The sequence below is a fragment of the Mercenaria mercenaria genome, chromosome 8 (assembly GCF_021730395.1).
Source record: "Mercenaria mercenaria strain notata chromosome 8, MADL_Memer_1, whole genome shotgun sequence".
Lineage (NCBI taxonomy): Eukaryota > Metazoa > Mollusca > Bivalvia > Venerida > Veneridae > Mercenaria > Mercenaria mercenaria.
The window spans coordinates 15,380,677-15,406,429 of record NC_069368.1 but is presented as its reverse complement, the minus strand read 5'-3'; the positions used below and the strand labels follow the sequence as shown (position 1 = coordinate 15,406,429).

General features: G+C 34.7%; 2 protein-coding genes across 4 annotated transcripts in view; both read right to left on the bottom strand.

The window, feature by feature from the left end:
• Positions 1-6,368, bottom strand: part of LOC123523001 (neuroendocrine convertase 1-like) — a 126,226-nt gene extending 119,858 nt beyond the window's left edge. Inside the window, exon 1 of the mRNA XM_053550353.1 lies at positions 5,772-6,368. Within this exon, the coding sequence (XP_053406328.1) occupies positions 5,772-5,939 (168 nt within the window). The 5' untranslated portion in view covers positions 5,940-6,368. The remainder of the gene's footprint in view (positions 1-5,771) is intronic.
• Positions 6,369-17,116: 10,748 nt separating this feature from the next.
• Positions 17,117-23,791, bottom strand: LOC123523002 (interferon-inducible GTPase 5-like). Of its 3 annotated transcripts, none has more exons than XM_045300581.2 (3): positions 23,729-23,791; positions 19,053-19,147; positions 17,117-18,678 (listed from the first exon to the last, which is right to left on the bottom strand). In XM_045300581.2, the coding sequence occupies exons 2-3, from the start codon at positions 19,126-19,128 to the stop codon at positions 17,477-17,479; spliced, it is 1,278 nt and encodes a 425-aa protein (XP_045156516.2). In that variant the 5' UTR covers positions 19,129-19,147; positions 23,729-23,791; the 3' UTR covers positions 17,117-17,476. The 3 variants fall into 3 exon arrangements, with proteins under 3 accessions (XP_045156516.2, XP_045156518.2, XP_045156517.2); XM_045300583.2 differs by lacking the exon at positions 23,729-23,791 and adding an exon at positions 23,415-23,646; XM_045300582.2 differs by lacking the exon at positions 23,729-23,791 and adding an exon at positions 23,300-23,645.
• Between the last annotated feature and the right edge of the window lie 1,962 nt (positions 23,792-25,753).

Genomic DNA, 25,753 nt, shown 5'->3' with positions numbered 1-25,753 from the left:
TGATACGGAAAAAGAGAAGCACAAGTAATTACACTCCAGAACAACAATAAGGAAATTAATTCAAATTCACTTCACGTCATTTATCCATAAAATTACATAAAGCCTACGTCTCCGTGAAATGTGAGAAAAATATTTATCTTATAGATCTATGCGTATAAAAATAAAACAAACAGGGGGCGACAAAAGTACCAAAATTGCAGAATAAATTGAGTATGAATTCTTACTACGTAAACAAACAACAATTCTCAAACGTGTTGACCTTAAACTATCTAAACTGTATCATTCAAAAACAAAATAATGCAATATCTGTATTCATATCTATCTAACTTCAATGATTTTCAACGATACTTATATTATTCACTTTCCAATTATGTTGATATATGAGGTAAAAAGATAGCGCCTTTGAATGAATACTGACAAAAAACACACACATGTCTATGGCATTTATCACCGTCCAGTGGGCAATAATTTGAATTAGCAGTGCGGAATCCCGCTAAATTTTGTAGACAACATTTTACTTGACCTATCTAGTGGTGGTTTAGTTGTAACGACCTTTTGGGATTATAAACCAGAACAGTTTTCTAAAATGTGTCAGTTACATACATAAATGACAAGATAACAGCGTTATCATGCCGAAGATGGAATAGTCAAAGTCTGTATAACACGAACTTTGTAAACAAGTTGCTGAACCCTTTAAGAATTATTTCGACATGAGCTAATTAGTGTAAAAACTTTCTCAATATTGTTGAGAATGTTAGTTAGAAAGGTTTGATAACAAAAAAATATCGGATGCTGTATGAAATTTGCCGAGTTGTTAAAAAACCTGCCAACGATACATATATTTTTCAAGGAGAAAACCTGGGAGCTGTGGCTGAGCGGCCTTAACAGGATCGTTTAACCCATACAAAAATGCTATTTCAAGTATTGCTTATGTCTTTTCAATAGACAAGAAGGCCATCTCACTAAATGGAACGTAGCGTTGCACAATGGAGTCTGATATGAAAAACACCCAAACATTACAATTACATATTGCCACGTCGGTGCTAGACTATTGACATTTGATATTGATAACGAAGTTGATGGATTTGTTCGCGCTAAATTGTAAAAATCTGATATTTTCCGTGCCGAGGTGACGAATCGTGTCGTTCATATACTCTAATTGAAGCATATATAGAGGACATCTCCTTATATGTGAATATTTTGTTATTTTTATTTTTATCAGTTTGACAATAGTTGCCATAAGTATATGGCAAAGGAAGTCGTAAAATTCTGCTTCATCATGTAAAGAAATTGTTAGGAAGGATATCTTTGAACAATTTTGAATTTAAACTGTGTGTGTATGATAAAAAGACTACAAAATTTGACACTTTTACTCTATATTGCAAAAGTATCTTTCTCCTGGCTTTTGCAAGTAGATTTACTTTTAGCCTTAATGCTACAAATTAATTGAACTTAAACTGAAAATATACAAATGCATGAAAGAAAAGCAACTTGACCTTCAAATACATGCGTATTAGATATGCCTAAAGCTACTATAGCGCAGAAATACATATTTTAGAGTAAGTGAACTGTTTTTAATTGTCAAATATTTACGTTTAGACCATACTTTGCCATGTACGATTGCCTAAAGACACAATATATAATATTGTGTGTGTGTTTGTCCTATATGTATCTATATACCGATAGACAATTGTAAGTGAACTCTTTTAATTGTCAACTATTTAATTTTAGACTATATTTTTCCATGTACGATTGTCTAAAGACACAATATGTAATATTGTGTGTGTGCGTGCGTGCGTGCGTGCGTGTGTGTGTGTGTCCTATTTGTATCTATATACCGATAGACTATATACCGATAGACAAAATGAAAGAAAAGGCAGATAAATATTTGTCGACATACCTTCCCGATATTTTATCTTTTGGTGACTACGTTTCCGAATTTCATACAAACTTAAACACTTTTGGAATATGTCCTTTAGAAAGGTTGAGGCATATCTTTGAATGAAACTGAATTAAATTCTTTAAATTTTATTCGTTTTAAAGTTTTTATTAGCGGTTCCACCTTCTTCTTTTGTACGATCTTCTTTAATGATAACTTTAGTATGTTCTGAGGTTTTCATTATTAAACCTCAGAATGCTCATCTTTCTTAAAAATGTCTATAACGGTGTACACTTTCAAGATAAACAAACTAATACTGATTTCATTCCAGTTTTATGAAAGCAGTAAAATTGCAGGTATAAGGCGTTCTATTTTAATTAATTCTGGGAAGACAAAATTAAACCAGCCTAACTTATATTGTTTTGAGATCCAAAAGGCTATACTTAACCCTTATCACGTTTGGTTCTGCATTTGCGACCAGTGTAGATCATGATCAGCCTGCACATCCATGCAGTCTGATCATGGTCTGCACTGTTCGCCATTCAGTCAGTATATTTTTGGTAAGCACCCCTTTTAACAGTTAATGGTAGTACTGTCCAAACTGAAAGATGGAAAAGTTCATTATAGAAATTTAGCAGTGTAAGGGTTAAGTTGGCGGAACCGTAACGACAATCGGCAATTTCCGTGTGATTACGTATTCTCCTACACTACTAAGGCATCCTTCGGACTTAACAGGAAATTTCGTTTTCTTAACTGAGTAACGTAACGGAAACGGCGTCTATTGTTACTAGTCCACTTCCGTAAGCCTTTGTGTTGCTATTTTGACAATGATCTGTATAGGAATATAAATGCATATATAGAATTGTCAACGTGGTGCCTTACACAAAACCATTACCATTAACGGACCTTGGATGAAAAACACGTGTACATAAATATGTGCGAACTCAGTGATTTTGATTGTTCGGAGGGAATATTTGTGCCATACTCGTCTTTCATTTTCTCTTTAAACGGCTTAGTAAGTATTGTAAGCGATATATATCAACTGTTCCTTTTAACATTCAACTATAACGAAATTTGAGATTCAAGTAACCGAAAAACATCAAACATAACATGTTCTTCATAGAAATATTAAGTGGTTAAAACAAACAATCAACGTTAAAGACTAGAAAGTTTGCGTTTAAAGTTTATAACTCTTTGAGTAGAATCTCCAGCCGACAGCAGTCTGTTGCGGGACCTACTAATGACTTTAAAGGTATACTAGACTCAAATTTCATACAATCAGAATCTACAAAATTGTAGTTTTGACGGCTGTTGCTGCATGGCATTCAGTTACGAATGTAGCTCTACATACTGTTATTTAAATTATATACTCAATTCCAAAAGAATGTGTGCACTTTTTAAGTTTAAATATTCAAAAAAGTCCCCGACGTTTTTGTTACATTTTTTCATACACTAACTCTCAGGTATAACTCAAAATCTAAAATGCACACCAATTTGTTTACGAACTGATTTAGATTTTGGTACCAAACATTATAAGTTTTCATGAAAATAACCGAGAAAAAATAACAGAAAACTAAGTGCACACTTTCTTTTGGAACTGAGTGTATATTTAGTAATGTTAGATATATCTGGCTTGGTTTTTCTACATTAGAAGTAAATAGCTAAAGATAAAATAATTTAGTGAAAGATAGGCACTCGATATCTTTAAGTTAATTCCCTTGTAAATGAAGACTATTCATAGGACCTGTTTTAGATAATGTACAAAAGTCCTTTCCTAAGTGTGTAAATGCGACGTTTTGGGAATAGTATAAATATTATATTATGAAGTGCAGAAAATGTGTTCAGAGATCCGTTTCAGGACGGAAAATCTTTTAAAAACAAGATGTTTTACTTTAGAAAAACAGTTCCCGCATTTCAAATAGTTCAATATTTGGATTTTGGCAGATTAAGTGTAAGGGAATAAAAAGCTACAATAATAAGAAGTTGTGGTGTTTTTGTGTAATGCACGACGACTTAAAGTTTATTAGTACCTGTTTTAAAAGCTGCATAGACTTACTCAAGAATCTGAAATACTGTTGAAAAACGGCGTTTAGCACAAAACGACCCCCCCCTCAACCACCAAAAAACAACAACAACAACAACAACAAACAAACAAAAAATGATTTAAAAAATCAAGAGACGTACATTCAATTTAATATTTAGGTGATATTACAATGCATAAATTACATTGCTGTAATTATTGGCGTGTTAAATATTCTATTTCTCTCTTATCTTTTCTTTATATCATTCACGACAGATGGTTTAATATTAACGTTGCTTTCTCTCATATTCATGAAAGGCACATTATATGAGCCGTGCCATGAGAAAATCAACATAGTGGGTTTGCGACCAGCATGGATCCAGACCAGCCTGCGCATCCGCGCAGTCTGGTCAGGATCCATGCTGTTCGCTAACAGTTTCTTCAATTCCAATAGGCATTAAAAGCGAACAGCATGGAGCCTGACCAGACTGCGCGGATGCGCAGGCTGGTCTGGATCCATGCTGGTCGCAAACCCACTATGTTGATTTTCTCATGGCGCAGCTCATATTCAGTAATTTGTAACTACTTTGTAGATAAACGGTCGGGGAAAATGTCAAGCTTTCAGATTGTTCATATATAAATACATGTATTTTGTCCTAGAAAATATCATATTATTCATATTCTAATCTGCAGTTTATTTAGTAGGATTTTTTTCTTCTGTCAAATGATGCTGTTATTGTTGATATAATAAAAAGAAATGGTGTTTCAATAAATGGAAAATCGCGGCGCTTGGTTCATTTTGTTGTTTATATGGGTGATGTCGATTTCTTCAATATGTTAGGCTTACTTTTGTATTAAGTGCATCGCACGAGCAAAGTATTTAACCCGAGCAGATAGATTGGTCATGATCAAAAGAAAATACAATTATAATAGACATTAAATAAAACATATGGTATACTTGTCATTTGCAATTGTCGTCCGCAAAGTTACACAGAATGCAACATATTGTAAAACAACAACAACACACAATCAGCATGAAGGTATCTTTCCCATATATACCTTAATCAAAATACATAAATATTGCGTGTATGTTATTACTATATTTATCTTATGTTATTACTATCTTAATGGAAGGGAGAAAATACTGCGTATATTTTCTTCAAAAAAGAAGAAGAAAAAAGTCAAAACAGAGAACACAGCTCGGGCTTTTTCTGGAAGTAATGATGCATGCAATAAAAATATATTTCATAATATAATACATGCAAGTCGACCATTCTTTATGTGAATATTAAAAATGTATGTGTGGCGGCTTACAAGAATATTGCCATGGATATTTGTACCTTTTTAATCAACAGAGAAAAAAATGAGTCTATACGTTAAAGTTATATTATTCCCAAATTTCATATTTAAAAAAAAATGAAAAAGTACCTATCAGTATTTATATAAACATAAAATAAACGTAGAAGAGTATATAAACATTTTGTGTGCTAATTGAACTTATCAAATGTATAGCTAAACACAGTTTGAATATGTACTATCACACAAAAAGAAAACTGGCATTTTAAACAAATGACTACATGAAATTTAATTGTGTATGGAGCTCTATGTACACAGTTCATTCACATATTTAGTCAAATTAGATACATTTGATAAGGATTTTCTACATATAAAATTAAAATCTTATGATAAAACATCTAAGTGAGAGACGAGCAAATTATATCACCATAGTATTACACAATCGACATTGTCAACACTGATAATACAAATGTGTTTCTAAACCCAAGAACCAAAAAATGACCACTGATAACTACCCTCTCGTGTGATCTCTAAACGACTGTATCTATCAATAAGTATAAAAATCAAAGTACAAACCTTTCTGACTACTTCATATCCATGTTCTTCTGCGACGCGCTTAGCTACTTCCGGTCCTCCTAAGATGTGGGCCGCCCAAGTGTTCGTGAAATGGTCTTTCTCAGACTCTAGTGATTCTACATTTTGAATTGCTATCAATATAAAAAGTGCCACTATTTTTGAACTCATATCAACCCCAGGGTCTTAACACAGATGTTTTATAAAATAATTTTCAAACTCTTTCTTTAAGATCCAAAGACGCATTAAAAAATCCGAACGAATAAGACAATAAGGATCTGTAGATAAGGACGCGGACATGTCCCTAAAGACTTGAAGAGATAATACGAAGTTGTGTGAAAAATTCCATCAACCGACAGGTGTTAAGTCCCACATAGAATGATATGCAGTTTGTATTTGAATTCAAATGTACACACGCTATGTCTTTACTCTTAATTTCCTTATATAAAAATTATATCAATTCAAACTATTTCATCAAATTACCGCAGTTTTTTTTTCTCAGAGAAAAAGCGTTATTACTGCTTCAGCGTTCTTCAGTTCTAGCGACAATATAATGTCCTCATGAATATTTACATACATTTTGCGCACAGCATTGCTTTAATTCCGGCGATTTAGATATTGTTTATATTGTCAACTATCGGTGTTATAGTTGTTTCAACAGTGATGCAGTGAATAGTTCTCAGTTTTCGCGGTGTAACGGCCACATGTACGTTTTGACTATGTGACAAAAACGGAATTGATTTTTGCACTTTTCACTTAAGTTTTTTTTAGATACGCTTTGATTTAAAAGCAATTTGATACAAAGTTTGAGTGAGCAGTGTAATGTTATCAATAATGGGTATATGGTTGTAAACTATATGCATAAAAGAGCTATGATAATTAATCAAATTGAATAGAAAAGAAAATAACTGGACTGATAGAGTTAAGAAAAAATCAAAAAAATCTTTGTTTCCTGTCAGTCCCCTAGAAACTCATAAAAAATAATTGATTCGACACTCAAGTGGAAGACGCAAGTCCTATTAGAAAATGAACAAGAGATATTTTACGAATATAATTGTGAATAAATGTAGTTTCCGCACAAATCTTCGAATCAGAATTTTTTTTATCCGTAACGTAGTGGAATACAGCAATTTGTTCAAGGAAAGATCGTGATAGAAATCCACCTATTCAGACACTTTTGATTAACCGAAAGTATTTTCATTAATTGTACCTTTGCATTTCAACCGTTCACATGTTTTATTGATCAAATCATAGGCCTATACATGTACATCTCCAGTTAACGAAGTGACGATATTTATATCAATATATACTCTAGATAGTCAAGTTTCATACTGACAGATATCTTCACTAGAAATGGCTTATAGTTTTTGTTTGACTTTTTAGTGTTTAATACTTTTGAAGATATTTAATATACTGAATACAATGTAAACTCCTAGTACCACTACTGTTTTGTTAAAAAAGAGATAAAGGATTTTGTTTAACGTGGGTAGTTGACGAAATTCCCCTCCTGTAAAGGATGGAACAACTTATATCAAGTCTACGACAGGTGTCATAATTACGTCCCCAGCATCCAGGCCGATACTGCAGAATACAGTACCAATTAAAGTAAATCACCAAGCACTGGACACTAGTCCGGGATATCAGCCGCAATCGGGACTCGAACCCGGGCCGTTGGCATTGCAGTCAAACCTGATGGACTCCATTGTATATGAAATAAATGGTGTTTTCTATATATTAGAGGTATCAGTACGTAAGATATGAATGACACTAGGTACATTTGATGCAACAATATTATATAAATAATATGGTAAGCCCCGGCTGGTTTCCGAGTCTGATTTAGCACTTTATACGGTACTTATCTCGGTATATGAAGTACTTTTACCCATGTATACATTGCTTATACATGTATATAGAAAACTCAATGTAAATGGGGGTGAATCTGATTTCGTTTATAACTGTGAATTAGTCTTTTCAACAGATTAAGTGCTGCTTTCTATGGTATATGCGGCAATTCCATCTGTATTTGCGGTCTGCAGTTTTTTCCAACTATATTTGGTGCATTCAATTGTATATGTGGTGCTTTCAACTTCATATGTCATGTTTTTAACTTTGTACCGTGCTGTGTTTTAAGTTTATATGCGATGCTTTTTCCAGTTTTGTTAGTTTATGTGCGGTCTTTTCAGATATATAAGTGTGGAACTTTCATCTGTATACCGTATGCGAACATCTTTTGAATTTACAAGCGGTTATTTCAACTGCATTTACGGCGCCTTTATCATTTTTTACCGTAAACATCGCTGCACATGAATGGAGATGTACTTTATACACTAATTTAAGTACATAATATGGTGCTATATCGACATCAGATGACAGCTAAGGCGTTCCATATATAAAGGACACACTACTAAATAAAATTAAAACTATACTAGTGCATGAAAATAAATAAACTAGACTCTGTCAGCAGTTAATTTCTTTTCATTTAGCTGAATTCCATTTTAAAGGTCAAACACATAATATTAGTCACGAGATATTGAAAAGAAGTAATATTAACTTGGGAACGGAGCTATAAACACACATTCTTATTTGTGCGAAAGTCCTAACGAGCAACTTTCTATATTACAATTCAGCACCGATCTCACTAAAAGTCAACTTATTATAAAATGAAAATACTATAAGAAATATAATACCGTTTCTACTTGGTCCATACATTTTTTACGTTGTTTTCTTTCATTTGTTTTCTAAATCTCATTTCTTCTATAGCAATTTTACAAGTTGAAAATCAGAATCGTGATCATAATGCAATATCATATTCATATTCGTTATCTCTATATCATGGCCTGTTTTTTCTGTTGACATAAGTTTTCCTGTCAACAGTAAATTATACATAAGGTATTTCTGTTATATTGAACAGAGAAAAGTATTTACCTAACTATTATTTTTTAGCCGTTTGTGAGAAAGTAAGCTTTTTGGACCTTACTTCTGTCTTCCAGCCAACAAGTAGGGGCAATAACATCGGGAATTATTTTATCTACTTTTATGTAGCAGCTTTTTAGGTGGCAGGGGAGCGGTTTCGTAGTTTGGCCCCTGTCGATTTTCTGTATAAACAGGACAGGGTAGATATAAAGGCATATCTATCTTAATGGTTATTTATCATTATTAATTCTTTAATATATCTGGGGAATGAGGAACGGTTAATGATTCTACATGGCGGGTGATTTTAAAATTCCTAGCTCCGTACTTCCGTTGAGGCTAAAAATAAACATCAGAACAAAAAGTCGGCCAGACGCTCGTGTTATCCATCCACTTTTTTTCAAGTGAAAATTAGGGAAATAAGTGTGGTTGGAGACACATTCCACACCACCTGGTATGCATCTATGTTCGCACTATACATAAATGCTACAAATTGGATTTAAAATACAAAATGGATGAATGGCAAGTTCAAAGTGAGGCCGGTTAGGCAATTTGGTCTATAAAATTGGGTGATTTGGCCAATTTCACTACATCTGGCACGGAAGCGACAGTGCATAGGACGGAGAGTGTCTTTATGTAGTCTATAGTATCTGCAATGTCCATAGTAGTTTCAAAGAGAAATAAGCAAAAACGAGATTTCTATGGATATTTCAACACTGGTACCCACACGTCAATGTGGAATTCGCAAATCTGCACTCCCCTGCCACCTTATTTATCTGGTGTGTTCGATCAACACCCATTTTCTTTCGTGTTATTGATTTATCTTAAACTTACGTTTAATAATTGTGATATTAAAAAGGTATGCGTTACTTTTCAGTTTATTTTCTGATTTGATGAACCATCAGTTAGATAGGCCAAAGATCGTGTTGCTTTTAACAGATGAATCAGATATTGAGAAAGCGGCTTATTTTCGTTTTCAGTCAGTTACAATATTTAATACGAAATGCAAAGGAAATTGTACCTTTTACCTTTCATGTCCATGAGACCATTTCTGACCATATGCTGAAATACTAATACAGGAAATTACTAAATTTGTCTGACCCCACTCCACTTCTATAAGTAGGCTTATGTGATCATCTTATGTCAACATAGCATCCTGTTTTCACTTCTAGATATTGTATTTGAAGTTAGTTGGGTAGTTTCTTTTGTGTGACCATAACATTTTCCATGATGGTAATTGAAGATTCGTTTATCCTTGTGCATTTCTCAGGATCTAGCTTTAAATGAGGACAAATTATCTGGTACGCACGGATACATATTTGTGTAGATTCACCCATTTTAGATGTGAGTGAGCGGGGTGGCTTCTTGACATGAAATGCTTTGTACCCTAATATATGCACACATCACATTTTAGCAAATAGTTCTGTAAAACTGCTGCAACATGGGTATTTTTGTGAGACTGGGATAGAATATTCATTCAAACTGTAACTTACGCGAATGAATTACGAATATAGCTTTTAAATGTATGATTCCAGAAAGCTTCCCCTTCTGTGAATTTGTTGTTTTCTTTGATTGGTGGCATCTGACGTGTGACATGTATACTTATCACAATGATCCTGTTTGATTCGACACTTAATAGAACTTAGGTTAACTTTTCACATTCAAATCGATCAATTTGACTGTAAAACAAATTTTGAATTTGAAAAAAAAATACTGTGAGCTAAATCCTTTTAAACGACCTCATCTCCTGAATCACGAAATAGATCTTCACCAAACTTGGTGACTAGCATCGTTTTATAGACATTTTTAGATTTGATCAAATGGTTCCGCTGGGGTTCTTCTAGGACACACCAGAGCTGAAATAGAAAAAAAACAACCGTTTTGAACGATCTTCCTCTTAAACAAATTGACGGATCGTCACCAAACTTGGTCTGTAGCATCCTTGCATGATTCTCATTCAAATTTCCGCAAATGGTTTCACTTGGCCTTTTATGGACCGCCAGGCCTAAAAACAGGAAAGCCCTTAAACGACTCCGCGTGAACTGCCTGACAATTTGTCATTGAACTTGGCCTGTAGCGTCATTGCATGGACCTCTCTCAAGTTTGTTCAGCCCCTTTCTAGGTACCACCAGTGCTAAAAATAGAAGAAACCTTTACAATAACCACTTAACAGATACTGTCCGTGCACTATGCGTATATTCTATTTCCTTTATTTGTTTGTTTCCTTGCTTGTTTTATCCTTATATTTAAGTCGCAATAACAAAACAACAAAGTGTTTGGCAAATAGTCTAGCGATGACTGAAACTCGGAATTTCGGGATTTGGAATCAAATATTATATTAGCGATTAAGCTGTCTGTTGAATAATCTAAGGCCGATAAGCTCTACATGTGGTGAAGAAGCTAATGTTCAAGTAATAAACTGATATTATTATATGGGTAATATTTATACGGTGGAACTTAGAGACATGGAAGTAAAACTGTCTGAAATTAACCCTTACCCTGCTAAATTTCTATTATGAACTTGTCCATCATTCAATTTGGACAATACCATTTATTATTCGAAGGGTGTTCACTGAAAATTTACTGACTGAATAGCGACCAGTGCAGACCATGATCAGCCTAATCTTGGTCTGCACTGGTCGCAAAGGCAATGCCGACTAAAGGTTAACTTATGTTAAAGTGTCCAGGGGAGAAAAGAGAAAAAAAAAAACAAGGAAAATGTTGTATTCCTGCACAAATATAGTATTGAACAGCTGCTGCATAAATTCCTTTAAGAATGTAAAGTTTTGTTTAAGAGTTTGGCCATACAGACAGTTTGACTGTAAAACATGTACAAGTATCAATGTGCAATTTTTACCCTACTTTCGAAGCAATGTTCTAAGGTTTTGAATTACTCATATAACATTGAGAACTATCGCATATATATATATATCTAGTTCATGCTAACATTATTCATGGTACTCTCGAAATTGGAAATCTGTATCCAGTGACATATTACAAGCAGAATTAGGACAATTAAACAACATTGTAGTGAACTCGTCCAATGTCAATGATCTTGTGTCTGAGTTCACTAGAATCACGTCAGACATTGTTCAAAACAGTTGAAACAATACAAACGATCAATAGAGAAAACTTTTATGAATGACAAATCTGACCTGTCAAAGAAAGTATATAGTGGTGTAAGAAACATATATAGTGCTGAACTTTCTAGGGCAAAGGATGAGTACTACCAAAACAAGATTGGAGAAGTAGAAGGCAACATCAAAAAGCTATATGTTGTTACATCAGATTTACTGGGAAGGTCGAAGGACAATCCGCTCCCATTACACACAAGTGCAGTATCTTTGACTTCCTACGATACTTTGCCGATAAAATAATCAAGTTGAGAAATGATCTTGACAATATACCAATCGAAACACCCAGCAATGGTAATTCTGCCTATTCGAATCCACCTGTGATTATGAATACATTTACTGCGTTCAAACCACTTTCCGACAACGATATTTGAAACTTGTATATGCATCAAAATCTACAACTTGTGAACTTGATATGATTCCAACTAAAAAATTAAAGGAGCATTTTTCACAACACCGCTCCCGATGTGACAGAAATTGTAAATCGATCACTGCTATCTGGTGTGTTCCCTGAGGAATGGAAAAGTGCTGAGATAAAACCCTTGTTGAAGAAGAAAGGTCTCCCACTTGAACTGCAAAACTATCGCCCGGTGTCAAATTTAACATTCCTCTCTAAAATTCTTGAAAAAGCTACACTAAACCAAATCAATAAGCATATTGAAGCTAACAATCTCCTCCCAGCTTACCAAAGTACCTATAGAAAATATCATGGGGTTGAAACAGCAATGGTCAAAATGTATAATGATCTTTTGGAAACCATAGATAAAAATCAAGCAACAATCGTGGTCATGATCGACTTGAGTGCAGCGTTCGATACCATTGATATCCCGATACTGATTCAAATCCTTCAAGATGAATTTAATATACATAGCACTCCCTTGAAATGGATAGAATCTTATCTCACGAACAGAACAACGAAAGTTTTAGTCGAACAGTCAGCATCTGACACGGAGCCACTGAGGTTTGGTGTCCCCCAGGGTTCTTGTGCCTACCGTTGATTTTTACCCTGTATATATCGGCTCTCAACCGAGTGGTGCAGAAATATCCAGCCGATCTCTATGGATACGCGGATGACCACAAAATTGCGTTAAAAATTCAAGCAAGAAATTCTCAAAATGAGACAACTGTTCTTCAACAACTCGACAGTTGTCTAAATGAAAAGCATAAAATGGATGACAACCTTCAAACTGAAAATGATTCAGTCTAAAACTGAAATAATTATGTATGGAACCAGACAACAGTTAGCGAAATTGAACATCACAAGTGTAATCGTTGGTGGGTGTGACGTAAAATGCGTCGATCATGTCAGAGACCTGGGTGTAACTATGACCAATACATCAACTTTGACCATCACATCCAGAAAAAGTGTCAGAAAGCTCATGTGCAGTTATGAAACCTTAGGGCTATACGGAAACATCTCACACAAAAGTCAACTGAATCATTAGTGCATGGATTGGTTCACTCCCACATTGCTTTCTGCAACAGTTTATTTACCGAAATTCCAGCCTACCAAATCAACAAACTACAGCGAGTCCAAAATCATGCCGCTAGAGTAGTAATGAATGATTCCTATGACCATCCAAGTGCTTAACTTCTGAAAGAATTACATTGGCTTCCAGTTAAGGCTAGAGTCATGTTCAAAGTCCTAGTAATAGTCTTCCGTGTCATCAATGGTACAGCTCCAGTATATCTGAGGGAAATGTTTGTACCTACTCGACAACGGTACAGACTACGCTCACAAAGTGACACTATAAAATCCCTAGACGGCGAACAAAACTAGCAGACAGATCTATGGCCGTCGTTGGTCCCAAATAGTGGAACGGTCTACCTAGCTATCTGAAAGACATTCAGTCTGAAGCCAGCTTTAGATCAAAACTGAAAACACATTTGTTTAGTCAGTTTCATGAAAAATGAGTGTACTCTTGTTAAAATACGAAAAAAAAACCAGTAGTAGTATAAAATAGTATTTGTACATAATACATGTCTAAATCGCTAAAGCTAAGGTCTAGAATCCTGTTCATATTTTGAATGTATATATTTTAAATGTGTGTTATGTAATTGTAAAGCGCAATAGAATATTTTATAATTTTTGCGCTATATAAATGATATGTATTTGTATTTGTATTTATTGTGTAACGAAATACACCGATCCACATAGAAAAACGAGCCCCAGTCATAATTTATTAAAGAATAGTGACCCACGGTCATAATATTATGATCCTCCAACGCGAAGTAAAATGACCCCTCACGAAGAATTGTGAGCCTAGAGAATAACGAGCCCCAGTCATTATTCTTTAAACAACAGTGACCCCCAGTCATAATAGTATGACCCCCAGTAAAATGACCACTCGCGAAGAATTGTGACACCTATAGAATAACGACCCCGGTCATTATTCTTTAAAGAATATTGACCCCTGGTCATATTATGACCTCAAGTAAGATGACCCCTCGCGTCGATTAACCCTATATAATATAACGTTTAAAGAACAGTGACCCCAGGTCATTATTATTATTATTATTTTATGGTCATTGACATTCATAGCATCCTCTACCATGACGTAAAGTAAGTCGTGGAGACGCCATTACGTCATCGCGTTAGAGGCGGCACCGCTAACAGCATTACCAAATACACGTAAGATATACTTAAAAAATATTTCGCACTTGTAAATTTGCTTGCTTTCTTCATTCCTGTCTTAGCAAAATAAAAAAAACACTTGGCAGACAGACCAATAATGCGGCTTTTAGATCCATATTATTTATTAGCTGTTCATGATGTTCATACACATTCAGTTTTTCACCTCGAAGACCGAGCTGATCCCGGTAAATTGAAATCTAGTGTCCAACACCTAGGAGATCTCACAAATCGAAATCAGAATACTTCGGGTGCGGATAAGCCAACACATTTTCTGTAGTTTCCATAGCATGTATTTCACTAAACAACTGAAAAACGCTGCTAGCTTTCGTAGCCAATTTACATTGTAGCCTCCCTTGATTATCTGGCAATTCGTGCATATCTGGATTGATTCCCTTAGGCAAGACCACAAGAATTAGAATTAGATTATCTGCTACCTGATGAAAATCGGTATCCGGTCAGATATTCGGTCAGTGTTGGGAAGGTAAAAACATGTAAAAATCAACATCACAAACATTTTTACTTTTTAATCATGACGATATGTGTACTTGTGATATTCTTATTAATTTCCTGTTGTCAGTACAGCATGTATTTCACTAAACAATACAAAAACCTGTATTCAACTGCAATCCACGGAAAAAAATTAGTCGGAAATGGCGTATTGACGGCGTCTTAGCGTTCAATGTGTCAATTAGTTCACCGTTTCGAACGAGGTTTCAGTCTTACTTATCTACAATTATAGTCAGTTTTGCTATAGCACTAGAAATAGGTTTAGATTTATGTATAAAATAGTTTTAAGAACATTCTATCAGTGTTTAATCATATACACTTTAATTATTGTGCCAAAGTTTTTATTACATAGATCTATACATGTTATCACCTGGTAAATTAATAACCAAAATATGTAATCATGTCGATACCAGATGGAGATCACCGCTAAAACATACTTCATTAAAAAATATGAAAATTGAAATTTCTGTACAAGGATGTTTATAACAACATTGTACCAAGATATTGCAAAAAGTGATTTATAATGTAGTGGGTTTTACATTCTAGTTCTTCATTGTAGATATATTGTTTTGTGACAACTGTGTTCCTACTCTGAGAATACTGCTGATATACCATTGATTACGCTTAATCATGTTCCTAAAGTTTGAGTTCAATGATATGAGCCGCGGCATGGGAAAACCAACATAGTGGCTTTGCGACCAGCATGGATCCAGACCAGCCTGCGCATCCGCGCAGTCTGGTCAGGATCCATGCTGTTCGCTTTAAAAGCCTATTGGAATTTGAGAAACTGTTAGCGAACAGCATGGATCCTGACCAGACTGCGCGGATGCGCAGGCTGGTCTGGATCCATGCTGGTCGCAAAGCCATTATGTTGGTTTTCTCATGGCGCGGCTCATATTGTTTTCTTTTTTAAATTCTAATGTGTACTTACATCCGGAACTGCTGAAGATTTTGTTATCTTACTATGAAATGATTTAAAACAGTATCCAGTCGTAACATGATCCAGACAGGTGTATAACTTTAACTCAAATTTGTCAATTATTTAGAGCAGAATTATTTACAAACGATTTTTATTTACCAATGTTTTGCCACCAAATTACCCTCATTTGTTAACTAGGACCTTATCCTTAGAACTAACGGCATTGACTTATCATAATGGATCGCTATTATTGACCAACATAAGTTGTATGGGACAAGGATTGCTCCCTATAACTCATTGTAATAGTTGTTTCAAGAACACTTTAGGTGGAATGAGCCTAAGTTGAAGTTAAATTGTTTCGTTTCGACATTTTGTTTTATATAAAACTCAGCATATTCCTCGTTTACAGCACACTTTTTATTTTTGATATTTCTGATACTTTTTTATGTGCAGACCTTCAAAACGTATAAACGTACACGTAAAAACGATCTCCACAAATTTTACACCAATTTAAAGGCATTTTTATAAGGAAATATGATGACTAATAAGCAATCGGTACTTGTTGACTGAAAAAAACGATTAACAAAACAGTCTGACGAATATGAAATTAAGTTTCATCAAATATGGACGTCAATATGCGTTTTTGAAGGCTTACAGAGAAAAATGTTACAGAAATATCAAAAAAGTAAAATGCGCATTAAATTAGATATATGCTGTAATTTATTTTAAACAAAAATGTCGAAACGGAGCCCTTTAACTTCAACTTAGGCGCATTCCACCTTAACGTTTAATGAAGTGAACAGTTCTTAGCTCAAGAAGGAGTGTGCAGATCTCAGATCGCACATGTGGAACGCGAGTTCGATCCCCGGGCGAGGAATATGTTCTAAAACTGCATTAAGTCTGAAAACATTCGTTCTCCACCTCTTTTTCATGTGGATAAGTTTGCATATATGAAAGAAAGAAGTACAAAAGTAAATAAAATAAATTCATTTTATTTACTTTTGTCCTTCTTTCTTTCTTTCTTTTTTTGTATTGAATGAAGTTTATATCTGAGATGTAATAAGGAATGCCTGTACAGATAGATAGTTACAAATGTAATGCATTTACCACCACATCTCTCTGTCTTCCTTTTGTACTTATTTTTATACTTTAAACTGGGGAATAGTTTACAAATTATATCATGATCAATGTTTATTTCATTAACCATTAACTAAAGCTGCTACAGTAACTTAATAATCGCATCTGTCTTCAGTTGTTTATATCCGTCTTATATAAATGTAACTGCAGTCTTATTATGAGCCTTAAATATGTGAAGAGCAAATACAATCCTTAAAAGATAACTAGTGTTCACTGTAATTTCATAAAAATACATTGATATATAAAAGTTTGACCTTTGAAATTCTAAATACTATTCATATAGTTATTGTAACTACTTTGTACCGACACTAGTCTTTTCCACTTTGTCAATAGTGTTTTGAAAATATTTATTTTAATAGTATGACTACATTTATATCGTTGACACTATGAAGAAGAAAACCACAAAAAGTGTCTTAGTCAATGAATTCACCAATTGAAAAGTAATTTAGATCTAGTGAATACAATTTTAATTGTTCCAATGCATTTTGTATTCGTTTATTTTTATAGCGTCCTGTACCATGACGTCAAGTAAGTCTTGGAGACACCATGAGGTCATCGCGTAAGAGGCAGCACCACTGACAGCATTTCCAAATAGAGGTAAGAGGTACTTAATGAATTTTGCACTTGTAAATGTGCTTGCTTTCTTCATTCCTTTCTTTGTGAAATATGAAACCAGTCCTTTGGCAGACAAGCCAATGATACGACTTTGTAGATCCAAATTATTTGTTAACTGTTCGATTGTCATTTGTGACTTTTCAGCAAACGCTTCCAGCATTTCATCTCGAAGACCGAGCTGGGCCCGGTAAAACATCGCTTCTTCAGTAAGTATTCCTATATCAACAGCGCTATCAAGAATAGGTACAGGTATTGCTCCTGTTAAACCTGACAACAGGGACATATAATGAATTCTCTCCGATAAGATTTCCTTTTTTCTGTCAATTAAAGTATTGGTTAAATGTGTCATTGATAAAATGATTGCTTCCTTTTTATATTCTGGGGCGTCGCTTATCACTTGATCCATGAGCTTTTCAAAGTCATATTTTTCTGGTTCGTGTAAATCGGTCAAATATATCTGGATCTTTCTGTCTAGGTTGAGCTTTTGCAGATTGTGTTCGCAGTTATGTCTTATATCGTCTAGAACCGCTGCATCTGAATGTGATTTTGGGTGATCGTATTTGTTATTTCTTATGTCCTGACCAACTTTATTGCGCACAAAGTAGAACAATTTCCCTAAGGCGTTTACTTGTTTAGCCAACCATACATCATCATCGCGAAACCGATCGGAGGTCATGAAAATGAAATAGTCAAATCGATATAAATTTACCTTTTTGGAATAGTTTTCACGGTTAAAATTTGGTGTTCCAACACCTGGGAGATCCCACAAAACAAGGTTAGGGTACTGCGGGTGCGGATATTCCGAAATATTTTCAGTAGTTTCCTTTACCCCTACCGCTGCCGAACCCTCATCGTCGGCCGTCAATCCAAGTACTGTGTTTATAAAGCTCGACTTTCCAGTGCCTGACGTTCCTAACACAGCCAAGTTAATTCTAACATCCTTCCATTCATTAAGCTCTTTATCAACAAACAATTTCACCGCCACAGCTCCCCCATTTTCAAAAATATCTTTGATATTTTCAAAGAAACCGTCACTGTCGCCATGTGATCTTGCTGAAAAAAAGATAATATATGTATTAATCTAATTATATCATGTGCATTATTAGTATAATAAATTGGTTAAATCGGTACGTTAGCATTTATGTTCAATTCATATTTAATATATCCATTAGTAAAGTAATACTCATACGTTACCACGGTGACAGACGGTAAAAATAATTTTCCATAAAAAGTTGAAACTTTAATGGGATCGCCAACGGACATTTATAACGATTAAGATATAAAATGCTCAAACTGATGCTTTTAAGACTACTTTTAATTTGAATATACATTGTAATTATTCTAAATGTTGCTTTCTATTCATGCGATATATTCTATGATTGATTTCACTATAGTTATCTGCTATGTTGTTTCTAATCTGTACTTACATCCGGAGGAAGTTCGCGGTACCAGTAACACAATGACAAGAAGAAACGTCTTATCAACTTTCGCTTTAAAAAGCATCTTCAGTTTGTGTTCTATCCTGAAAATAAAATGTTGCATTGTACTATTATATATCAATTCTAATACGACCAGCAAAATAACCTATATACACATAGGAGAAAATCAGTCAACGGTTATTGTGCGATAACCCATGCGCGTGCAAAGTAATGACGTCATCCTCTATGTATAGATTGATCGAAGTGTAGTTCATGTCGTTAAAATTAGTTACTAATTTTTCTAACACTGTTGATACTAGTATGTCGTGTTAGAATCGAAATAACAAGTTCCTAAGTGTGATTTATCGCAGAATAACCCGAGTTTTTCGTTCTTATGCAAAACAATATATCACGAAGGCCTGATATATTCCTACGCATAAGAACTCAAAACATGGGTTATTCTACGATAAACCACGCTTGAGAACTTACTATTTCTTAATTAAAACCACATTTACGTTTAATCATGGATGTATTAGTGCTTTAGGTCAAAATGATATGTCCAGTATGAAATCACTTGGTTTAAGAAATGATAAATATGTCCCTATATTTTATCAGTTAATAAAATATGGACAGTCCTAAGTGTACTGCCTTTGTGTATTTGTGGAATTAAATGTAAAAAGCATGTAGTCACAGTGCAAAATTATTCATGTAATAATACATACGATATGTTTGCTTTCTTACTGTTTTAAATGTCCGAAACGTTGCAAATTTGGACCATCGTTAACATATACTCGGTTTTTATTACAAAGATCTAATTTTCTTTTACACTATAAATTAAAGCAAAGGTGTTCAATATAATATTAAACTAAAACTTATTAGTCCCCTACTGGTTGAAAACCAGTTTCGGGGGCTATAGGAATGCGCTTTTCCGTCATTCCGTCCGTCCGTCTGTCCGTGCCCGCGAAATGATGGTTAAGTGACTGCATAACGGCATTTTCTCTTTGTTGTCATTCATTCCGTTCTGTTTATGTGACTATTTTTCTTTTTATGTGACTGATAGAACAACAGAGAGAACAATGGGGGTGTCACATAAAGACCGTTTCGTGAGAACGTCCGTCCGTCCGCAATTTCGTGTCCGGTCCATAACTCTGTTATCCGTGAAGGGATTTTAATATTCCCCATGATGAGACGACGTGTCATGCGCAAAACCCGGACCCCTAGCTCAGAGGTCAAGGTCACAATTGGAGGTCAAAGGTCAACAGGGCTTTTTTCCTGTCCGGTCCATAACTCTCCCATCCATCAAGGGGTTTTAATATTACTTGGCACAAATGTTCCCCATGATGAGACGACGTGTTATGCACAAAACCCGGACCCCTAGCTCAGAGGTCAAGGTCACAATTGGAGGTCAAATGTCAACAGGGCTTTTTCCTGTCCGGTCCATAACTCTTCCATCCATGAAGGGATTTTAATATTACTTGGCACAAATGTTCCCCATGATGAGGCGACATGTCATGCGCAAAACCTAGACCCCTAACTTAAAGGTCAAGGTCACAATTGGGGGTCAAAGGTCAACAGGGCTTTTTGCTTGTCCGGTCCATAACTCTGCCATCCATGAAGGGATTTTAATATTACTTGGCACAAATGTACCTCATAATAAGGCGATGTGTCATGCACAACTTTCAGACCCCTAGCTCAAAGGTCAAGGTCACACTTAGCAGTCAAATGTTAACATAGCATGAACAGGGTCTGTTTCGTGCCCGGTCCATAACTCTCACATTCATTAAGGGATTTTAATATTACTTGGCACAAATGTTCCCCATGATGAGACGACGTGTCATGCGCAAATCCCGGACCCTTAGCTGAAAGGTCAAGGTTACAGTTGGAGGTCAAAGGTCAATAAGGTTTTTTTCCTGTCCGATCCAGAACTCTGTCATCCATCAAGGGATTACAATATTACTTGGCATAAATGTCCCCAATGATGAGATGACGTGTCATGCGCAACACCCAGTACCCTAGCTTAAAGGTCAAGGTCACACTTTGAGATCAAAGGTTAGTAGGATTTTTTTTTCCTGTCCAGTCTATAACTTTGTCATGCAAAACAGGATTTAGATATCAGTTGGCACAAATATTCCCCTGGATGAGACAACATGTTATGCGCAAAACCCAGGCCAGGGTCTAATGTCAAGGTCACACTTAAGAGACCAAAGGTCATACACAAGAATGACTTTGTCTGGAGCATTTCTTCTTCATGCATGGAGGGATTTTGATGTAACTTGGCACAAATGTTCACCAACATAAGACGGATTGTCATGCGCAAGAACCAGGTCCCTAGGTCTAAGGTCAAGGTCATATTTAGAGGTCAAAGGTCAAATTCAAGAATGACTTTGTCCGGAGCATTTCTTCTTCATGCATTGAGGGATTTTGATGTAACTTGGACCAAATGTTCACCACCATGAGGCACCCTTGCTTTTAGAATTACGTCCCTTTATTATTACTATAAATAGATTTTATTGTAACTTTTTTATTACTGGCCGTAGAGAAAAATCGAGACCACTTTTCTGTGGTACAACATGCATGTTACATCCAATTTTTAGGTGTATTTTGACCTATCTCTACCTGGTAAAGAGTTTCTTGTGGACTTATATTATATAGATTTTTTTTTTATTTAAGATTAATTTCCCTTTGTTGGTACTATAAATAACTTATATGATAACTTTTTAGAATCTGCAAAAACATTTCAATATGAAAACAACTGTGGGTTTTTATATATGCACATTTTAATCCAAGCGTGTTGTTATAACATATTGTATATATAGTACAATATTGTTTATACATCACTGACAGATATCGGTTCATTATGTTATACTGCAGTAGAGAAAATTAGGTGCCTTCCAGTAGGGTCTTTGTATTGCATGGCAATACTTCATTCACTTGTTTTAATTGAAGTTCAGTACTTCATGGTTTTAACGTACTGTCACATTAGAATAAAGTCTGATTTACAGTAACTTCGAAATTCCTCAGAAATAATACCATGTACCCCACCCACCTAGTTCATACATTTCATAAGAATGATTTCTTATACTATATTGTCTGATACATTTTTTCTACAGGCACTCCATCTGTCAATTTACTTACCAAAGTTGGCATATAACATATGCTTAGTCCGTTCAGGTATCGTGGATAATTGTCTGTATCAAGTTATCTTTATAGGAATAGCAATGTTTTTTTATGTTAATTCTTTCTGCTAGGATTTCGTAAATCATTTAAAGAAATTAAAGAATTTTCAAAATTGGCTTAAAATGAGAAAGTTATGAGCATTTAAATATTTGATCAAATTGGCAGCAATTTTGTTTCCATGGCAGAAAAAAATCAAAATGTTGGATTGATTTAATTTCTAAATATCTGAACTAGCTTCTTTCCTTAAAATAATTTCTCTACTTTTGCGAGCTGTAATGAAAGAAATTACAATGTTTTGCATCTTACACTAAAACATATAAAATTAATCTATTTCTAAAAGGTTATTTTCTAAATGAAAAAATCAGCAGTGTGTAGATGACGTCATAAACACACTAATATGGCTGCCTCCGTGATTAGCCATTTTCTTAAATTTCAAACTGTCATATCATTGTCAATAGTGTTCCGATTTTAAAAATTCTTTCAGCGTTATGAAAGACTTGGGGAGGAGGAGGGCTTTTATATAAAATTAACTTATTGTCAGGCGTTCATTGCCCTTTAACACCTTTCTTTGGCTGTTGTACGTAAATTAGTGCGTATTTCCTACTTTCGGTTTCAATTTATCTGTGTAGTTTACATATTACCTAATTCGTTGCATATATCTTAGATCGTAGATTGTAAAAAAGAACGATACCGTTTTGTGCAGCTTCGGTATAAATATTTGCAAATTTCACTTTAATCATGTGCAAATAGCTCTATCTAAAATAATATATAAAAATAAAAAATAAAATAAACACGCACGAGAACGAACCTGTACATTTTATTTCGCCATGTTATTAAAACCTATGTCATTGTATAGGCCTAAATATTGTTGTTGTTTGGGAAAATCTTAAGACCATTATATTCCATCGACTCCCATTATGAAAACTTGGTATGAGGTCCAAAGTTTTCGAATTAATCTAGCAAAAGCCCTATCTTTTTTAATTGCCGAATTATCTATATATGTTCTAAAGATTTTAAAAATCTTCTACATTGTAGAATTGTTTTCATCCAAACGTGAACAATATTAAAACTTGTGATACCTTACTCTTGCTTCAACAACACATCATTCCGTTTCGCGATGATACCTAAGTACAATTGTACTTTCTGATTCATTTTTGTTTACTTTTACTTTCGTTTTCGCAATGTTTAGAGTACCTTTCATTTTTAGTATTGTGCCTTCTGATATTCAATGCCACCTAAAGACTTAATAAATGGTTTATCTTCTCAGCGCGCACCTGTTCCGGGTCCCGATTACTACGGAATCTAGGTCAAAATCCATGTTTAAACAGCTAACGCCGAACAACATTTCTGAGCACGAGAGTTGAGGTCATAAAAGTCACTGCTTGAGTAAACAAAACATATACAAATATATTCAATTCGAAATCTCGCTTTTATTGCAAAAAGTTTATCTAAAATGTGACTGCCTTAAATCTACATTTATCATGAAAAGAAACTGAATAAAATTGTACCTCGACCTAGGTTATCCACGTTGATTCAGTAAATACAAGAGATCTTTCTAAAGATATCGCTATAATATGTTAAGGTTCTTGTAAAGCGTTTGAGACCACCCCTTGGGTAAACTTTTAATTTTGAAATTATACCCGACAGAACCATAATATTCATAACATATATATACGGAGTTGTTCAGAAGAAGTAGAAAATACTTTCTATAAAGGTCACCTTGTTTGGTAATATGTATTTTGTCTTACAAAACATGTACTTCAACTGTCCACATTATATTTTGTACAAGATTTTCAAACATATTTTTTCTCTAAGTTTTTTTTTTTCTGTGTGTGTCTTATATACTTATCTAGGTACTCCGGGAAATGAAATATAGTTTACTTTTATATTTGTTGAAATACTGCAGTTTTTTGTCAATTTGACAGTTCTACTTTCACTTTCATTTTGCAATGTTTGCATTTTTTTGAAATGTACATGGTTTGTAACACTTTCAACTCCCGGAGTACCTGGACAAATATGTTAGACACACAATGATTATAAAAGTAATGACAAAATACTTTTAAAAAAAAGTTTGATATCTTTTACAAAATAGAACATGAACAGTCAAATCACATGTGATATAAGACAAAATGTGTTGTCCAAAAGGGAATAACCTGTCTTAAAAGTTTCTCCTACTCATTATGAACGATTTGGTGTATTCTTTATGATAGACCAAGGCCTCTGTGGCGTAAAAAAACTAAAACAAAATTTCACCCGAGGGGTGGTTTCAAAAGACTTTACATGAACCTTAACACAAAACTCGTGTACACATGTAAGTTGTACATGCTCAGTGAGTGACTGACGTAAGCGCTCGCGGTTAGAACAAATAACATTGTATAATAAACCCGTCCACTAAATATACTAATATTCATCCATGGATACTGGTTCCATAGAAAATAGAAAGTTCTCCTATCGCTAATCTCCCATTCCTGTCGCTAACGCTCACATCAAATCTTTCTATTTTTCATAGAACAGTATAAGACTGACCACTAATTTACTGTTGACAAAATAGTAAACAAGGGGCAGGAAATGGTTGCAAACTTGCAAAATGGTGGATATTTTCTGAAATCATCGCGTGTTCGCTTGTTTTTCTTATAAGGTAAGTGCTATGGTATTTGATAAAGTGCGAGGCTCTCCCGACCTTTTTATCATTTCTCTTCAACAAGTTCAAGAAAATCAATGTGGAAAGACAAAAATGAAATAATCTTTATCGCTGTAAGCTTTCCTTTAGAAACATCGAAATTTATTCTTTGGAAATGGCGTCAACATGTAATTACGGTTGGCTGCGGTGTTTGAGGTTTAGCTCCTCTCTGCCCCTTATTATTATTGAACTAATTTGACGGCTAAATATTTCACCCAGGTGACGTCAGACATATTATGACTTACGTTCGTCTGGTATTTAAGGTCCACAAATAAGCAAGTTCTATATCTAAAAGTGCTATTGAAATATATCAAATATTGATGCCTGGCAAGCTCATATAATTTTGGTATCATTTGAAAATGTATTGTCTACTGAAAAGGAAAATATAAATTACATGACAAAAATAATACATTTTTTTCCGGCCGCGGGCCGGAATTGATTTCATCTTTACTTCCTGTTTATATCTGGAGCGAAGGGCATTTAACAGTTGATTAACACTGTACATTTTGATAAGTGGATGAAAATTTCCACAGGTTTCAGAATGGAATGGAATGGATAATGTTTTTTAATAGGATGTGCATGTTCTCTGAGCAGTATAATCCGCTGCAGGTCTCCTGTGGAAATAGCTTGTAAAACGTCGTAAACCTGAATCCCTTTCGGCTCTCTGTCACTCTGATATGGAATGATCTCCCATAAACGATTTACAGTCAACTCGTCTCCTAGTCAACTCGTCCCCATTTTTGTCATTTCATATCTCTTGTCGATTTCAAAAATGGTCATTTCGCTCCCGCTCCCCCCCCCCCCTCCCCCCCCCCCCCACACCTTTTTAGTGGCTCCTCCTCCTTAATTCTTA